The sequence below is a fragment of the Otolemur garnettii genome, unplaced genomic scaffold (assembly GCF_000181295.1).
Source record: "Otolemur garnettii isolate 467f Iridium unplaced genomic scaffold, OtoGar3 scaffold00019, whole genome shotgun sequence".
NCBI classification, from domain to species: Eukaryota; Metazoa; Chordata; class Mammalia; order Primates; family Galagidae; genus Otolemur; species Otolemur garnettii.
The window spans coordinates 24,423,660-24,430,131 of NW_003852414.1; the positions used below are offsets into that span (position 1 = coordinate 24,423,660).

The 6,472-nt window shown below is 42.8% G+C and overlaps 1 protein-coding gene across 1 annotated transcript in view; it reads left to right on the top strand.

Annotated features, from left to right (window-relative positions):
* The window catches only part of GDI2 (GDP dissociation inhibitor 2), a 22,216-nt gene extending 17,330 nt beyond the window's left edge, over positions 1-4,886 (top strand). Inside the window, 4 exon segments of the mRNA XM_003803987.2 lie at positions 2,181-2,352; positions 3,465-3,609; positions 3,795-3,849; positions 3,931-4,886. Of these exon segments, the coding sequence (XP_003804035.1) occupies positions 2,181-2,352; positions 3,465-3,609; positions 3,795-3,849; positions 3,931-4,077 (519 nt within the window). The 3' untranslated portion in view covers positions 4,078-4,886.
* The last annotated feature ends 1,586 nt before the right edge of the window (positions 4,887-6,472 follow it).

Here is a 6,472-nt window from a genome sequence, read left to right on the forward strand (position 1 = left end):
GTGTAGTGTTTTCATATACAATTTGAAATATTTTCATCAAACTGGTTAACATAGACTTTGTGTCATTTACTTAGTTATTGTGTTAAAACATTTATACTCTAGTTCTAGAAAAATTCACTTGTACCCTTGTTAGACAGACCATATAGGTGATCTTTCTAGTCATCCTCCCTCCACCCATCTGCCCTTCTCCCCTCCTCTGCCCCACCCCCTCCCCATATTCTTGGGCTAGAATAGGTAAGTCATTTTTAAAATCTGAAAAAATAATGTGTCCTTGTCAAGAAACTTGTATTATGTAAGTACTTATTTTGGTGTGGAATTGATTATAGACTACGTTTCATTATGATAAGTTGGTATTCATCATGGCTAAAGGCTAGTTACAGTTGCTGTGCTTTATTTAAAAAAAATAGGTCTTAATACTTTCTATTTTGTCAGTTGTTGCTTTTAAGTCTGAAATATGCATCATAGTTAAACTCTACTAGGTCAGTATTCTCTATTTATATTGGGAGAGTCTCTGTCTCCCAGATTTCCATTTAAACTTGGTTTTATAAGCTGACCATCCGCATGCATAGAGTTTTGAGCAGTGTTTCTCAGATTTGAATTATATTGAATGTGTTTCTCAGATTTGAATGTGAAGGCCTAGGACCTTCTTATATAGTACAGTAGACTTTATAAACAGTATAAACTTAGGATATACAGACTTTGTAAAACAAAACAAAACTTTTTTTTTTTTTGGGTAGAGACATTGTTTCACTTTATTGCCCTCAGTAGAGTGTCATGGTATCACAGAGCTCACAGCAACCTCCAACTCCTGGGCTTAAGCAATTCTCTTGCCTCAGCCTCCCGAGTAGCTGGGACTACAGGCGCCTGCCAGAATGCCCTGCTTTTTTTGTTGTTGTTGCAGTTTGGCCAGGGCCAGGTTTGAACCTCCCACCCTCGGTATATGGGGCTGGCGCCGCCCTGTTCTCAAACCGTTGAGCTTTGGTGATCTGCCCACCTTGGCCTCCCATAGTGCTAGGATAACAGGTGTGAGCCGCCTTGCCTGGCCCACTCTGTTTTCTTCTAAGAGTTTTATAGGCTTAGGTATTACATTTAGGCCTTTGATTCATTTTGAGCTAATTTTCTTTTTTTAGGGTAGAGACAGAGTTTCACTTTATCACCTTCAGTAGAGTGCCATGGTGTCACACTGCTAACAGCAAACCTCCAACTCCTGGGCTTAGGCGACTCTCTTGCCTCAGCCTCCCCAGTAGCGGGGTCTACAGGTGCCTGCCACAAAGCTTGGCTATTTTCTTGCTGCAGTTCAGCCGGGGTCGGCTTTGAACCTGCCACCCTTGGCATATGGGACTGACACCCTACCCACTGAGCCACAGGCACTGCCCCATATTGAGCTAATTTTTGTGTATGGTGTTAGTTAATGTCCAGCTTCATTCTTTTGCATGTGGTTACGGTTTTCCCAGGACCATTTCTTGAAAAGTGTTCTTTCTCCATCAAATGTTGTAGGTACTCATTCAAAAATCATTTCACTTTGGCTTGGCGCTGGTAGCTTAAGTGGCTAGGGAGCCAGCCACATACCCCAAAGCTGGCAGGTTCGAATCCAGCCCAGGCCTGCCAAACAACGACAACTACAACCAAAAAAATAGCTGGGCATTGCAGCGGGCGCCTGTAGTTCCAGCTGCTTGGGAGGCTGAGGCCGGAGAATCACTTGAGCCCAAGAGTTTGAGGTTGCTATGAACTGTGAAGCCACAGCACTCTACCCAGGATGACAACTTGAAACTCTTGTCTCAAAAAAAAAAAAAAATCATTTCACTTTGGGTGCAAGCGTTTATTTCTGGGCTATCTTTTCTGTTCCATTATTCTCTGTCTTCATGCCAGTTACACACTGTTTTTATTATTGTAGTTTTTTTTTTTTCGTTTTGGCTGGGGCTGGGTTTGAACCCACCACCTCCAGCTTACGCCTTTGAGCCACAGGCGCCACCCCTATTATTGTAGATTTAAAGTGAGTTCTTCATCTTTGCTGTTCTTGAGATTGTTCTGGCTATTCCTGAATTTAATCTACTGAGATCCAATGTGAATTTTAGGATGGGTTTTTGACATCTTAACAGTATTAACTCCTCTAATCCGTGGAATTGGGTGTGTTTCCATTTGTTAAAGTTAGCCTTATAAGTCTAAATGTTTTGTTCTAGATTGCTCGCTGTAAGCAGCTCATCTGTGACCCCAGCTACGTAAAAGATAGGGTAGAAAAGGTGGGCCAGGTGATCAGAGTTATCTGCATCCTCAGCCACCCCATCAAGAACACCAATGATGCCAACTCCTGCCAGATCATTATTCCGCAGAACCAGGTCAATCGAAAGTCAGGTGAGTTTTCGAGCAGATGATGGGGACTTTCCTTTGTGTTTTATCCCAAATTCTGAATTTTACGTTATAATACAGCGAGGAGACTTTAGTTTACATACAGGAAACAAACGTTGTCCTATCAGCTCCTTCTACCTCTGCAGCACTGTGCTGGAATGAACCGGTGAGAGGTGGCCTGCCCTGAACTCAGTCTGAGTGGGATGGGTGGACGGGACTAGGTGAACAGTGAGTCTTCCAGTGTGAACTCACTTCACTGCCTGTGGAAGTTTAAGGTTAATAGTTGAACTAACTACACTGTACTTTCAAGCTGGTGACACAGCTTATATAATACTTATTTTGATTCCTGCAGTGTGGTAGAAAACAGCTTTCATTTCTGTGGCTCTAAAATTGCAATTCTTAATTTGCTTTAACAAGTTCTTTCAACCACTAGTTATTTCTTTCAACTAGAAGCCTTAAATCTACTTATCTAAAATTCAACTTAAAAGGGGTCATCAGGTTTTAATGGGACAGGTAGAAGCTACTGTCATCATTGATTTTTTTTTCACAAAAGAAATCAAATCACAAAGGAGTATCCCTATAACAAAGGGGGACTTGGACTTACTCTTTCGTGGGATCCCCAGTAGGTCGTGGGTCTGTGGAAGTCACACAGCCTCTCGGAAGAGTGGTGCACAGCCCAGTCTAACCTCAGTTTTATCAGTTTATTATGCTAACTCCAAATTGTTTATGTGGATCCTGCTATTTATATTACTTTTAATAAAGGAGGAAATTATCACTGAATAATTTCTTAGCTATTCAGAACTTTTCCAAATGGAAATGGACCAGTAGAAGAAAACCCAAAGTAGTTATTATGATCAGCCAGGTTTCCAGTTAGCTGTGATGGGAGGGAAGAGATCCCTTGTCAGAATTCAGCAATTTGGTGCTACCTAAATTCTTAGCCTCTAATAGGTTAAAAGAAATTCCTGTAATTGGACATGTTTTGTAATTTACATGAGCCTGTCTGCCTCCACTGAGAAAAGCTTAGGAGACTTTGCTTTTTCAGAGGAACTTTAATTTACACCTCAGTGATGTTGGTGTCCCAGCACTGCTCAGTATGGTGACCTGACGCTTGTTCCTAGATATCTACGTCTGCATGATTTCCTCTGCACACAACGTGGCGGCACAAGGGAAGTACATCGCCATAGTCAGCACAACCGTGGAGACCAAGGAGCCTGAGAAGGAAATCAAACCGGCTTTGGAGCTCTTAGAACCAATTGAACAGAAGTGAGTGAAAAACTAAAACCCAAGTTGAGGGCTTTGATTGTGGCCCCTGGTGGGGTGAGTGTGAGAAGGTGGCAGGTGTCTGGTGAGCATCTCACCGTCTCCTCTCTACCAGTCTTATCCTCTGGTAGTGCTCTGGTTGGGTGTGGGCCTTCTTCACCTACTGTCTCACTTCTCTTCCTCTCTAGGTTTGTCAGCATCAGTGACCTCCTTGTACCGAAAGACTTGGGAACAGAAAGTCAGGTGGGTGTGCAGCTGCAGGGAGGGTGTGGCCAGGGGAGACACCTTCAAATAGTTTTAAGTCTTTATGATTTTCATTTCCAGATCTTTATTTCCCGCACATATGATGCTACAACTCACTTTGAGACAACCTGTGATGACATTAAAGACATCTATAAGAGGATGACAGGATCAGAGTTTGACTTTGAGGAAATGAAGCGCAAGAAAAATGACATCTACGGGGAGGACTAACAGCAGCATATGCTGTGATCTCTTTAGGACAGATTTAAAATTTGGCAAATAACGCGTTATATAAAACTCAGTCTTGTAAGGCCTGCTTTTGTAATCAGAATGGAGAGATTGAAGAGCTCTGTGCCAGTGAATACTCCTCCCCTCCACCTTTGTAATATCATGTATTAACTCGTTTTCGTGCAGTGGCTATTCAGAATTGGCAGGTTACCACATTCTGTTCAATTTAACCAAATTGGCTTTTTTTTTCTAGTGAAGGATCAGTTTTAAACAAACATTGCGATACTGATACAGAGAATTTTGAGACAGTATTTGTGTCTTTTAATCAGTGTAGTCTTTGCAATTATGTGCCTCTGCTCTCAGGAGCTGGCTCCATATAATTTGTGTGCCATCTGTCCTGTTGACATCAAGAAGATTCTAAATTGAATATTCCATGGTTTGGGGTGGCATCCATAAGTTCTCCCTTTAAGTTTATGTTTTGTGTTATGTCAAGTATTATGGCAGGGCCCAAATAGCATAGCCACAGTTTGGGTTGTATGGGCATAAGATCTTAACCAAACTCCAGAATTAGGGCCTTGGTCATTTGGAGGAAGCCCGTAGGTGATGTTTTAACCTAATAAAATTGATGAGAGAAGGGTGAGGAACCCATCATAAAGCAGGTAAAATCTGCATGCATCTTCTGTGTGCCAGGCGTGGCTTTTGCAGAAGACCAAGCTGCAATGCAGTGCTGACTTGAACAGAGCCCCCTGCTCCCGTCTCAGTGGCCCCGAATGATTTCTGTGCTTCGAAATAAAGCCAGATGCTGGGAACCAGTGCTCTGTGCGGTCTGTGGTGTCCTGACTATAATGGCCAAGCTGCCACGTGTTTAACTCAGCAAGGAGCTGAAAGCAGTGCCAGGTGTGGGGTATTGGTCACAAGGTGTGCTCAGGCACCAGGCATATGGACGGCTCCAGGGCAGAGTCCCTGCTGTCTGGCTTCCCTTTGGGTAGACCTCAAATTTCTTGACACAATGTAACTACTGGACTCTTTGATAATTTCAGTACTGATTTAGAACAAGTATTGTTTACTACACAAATAGTTACTGCCTTTAATAATTTTGCTTATAAGGCTGGTGTGGTGGCTCATGCCTATTCTAATCCTAGCACTCTGGGAGGCTAAGGTAGGTGAATTGCCTGAGCTCACAGATTTGAGACCAGCCTAAGCCAGAGAGAGACCCCGCCTCCAAAGAAATAGCCAGGTGTGATGAGTGCCTGTAGTCCCAGCTATTCAGGAGGCTGAGACAATAGGATCACTTGAGCCCAAGAGTTTGAGCTTGCTGTAAGCTGACATCATGCACTCTATTGAGAGCAACAAAGTGAAATTCTGTCTCAAAAAAGTTTTTGTTTGTAGCAGCAATTAAAGAGTACATAAATTCCAAGAGGTATACTGACTTAATAGTGCCCTTGTAATTTTTTTTTTTTTTTTTTGAGATAGTCTCACTCTGTTGCCCAAATGTTAGCCTAGCTCACAGCAACCTCCAACTCTTGGGCTCAAATGGTCCTCCTGCCTTAGTCTCCCTCAGTGCAAGGGTTATAGGCATGAATGATTGCTCCTACTATCTTCAAAATGTTAAGGGGTTACAAATGTTTTTCTTGTAAGTGTAGCTTTTGTAATGATTAGGTCAGGGCCGTTAGTGTGCCCATCACCTGAGTATTGTACATGATAGGTGGTTCTGCTCCCATTTCTTTTTTTGAGATGGAGCCTCAAGCTGTTGCCTTGGGTAGAGCACCATAGAATCAAAGCTCACAGCAACCTCCAACTCTTGGGCTTCAGTGATTCTCTTGCCTTAGCTTCCCAAGTAGCTGGGACCACAGCTGCCCGCCAATTTTTTGGTTGCAGCCGTCACTGTTGTTTGAAGGCCCGCGCTGGATTCAGACCCGCTAGCTCAGGTGTATGTGGCTGGCACCTTAGCCACTTGTGCCATCGGCGCCTAGCCTCTGCTCCAATTTCTAATGGCTGTGTACCACCTGTTCCCATCATTTAGCTCCCACTTAATAGAATGGATGTGTCTTTCCATTCCTGAGATAGTTCACTTAGGATAATGGTCTCCAGTTCTGTCCAAGGTGTTGCAAATGACTAATTCATTCCATTTTATAGCTGAATAGTACTCCATGACACATACATTACATTTTATTAATCCACTCATGAATTGATTGGCACTTATCACATCTTATGAATTATGCTTCTATAATTTGGGTACAGGTGTCTTTGATAAAATAGCTTGTTTTTCTTTGGGTAGATATCACCTCATAGTGGGGTTCCTGGGTCAAATGGGAAGTCTGCATTTATTTATTTGAGGAATCTCAGTACTGGTTTCCATAGAGGTGGTACTAATTTGCAGTCCCACTAACAGTGTGCT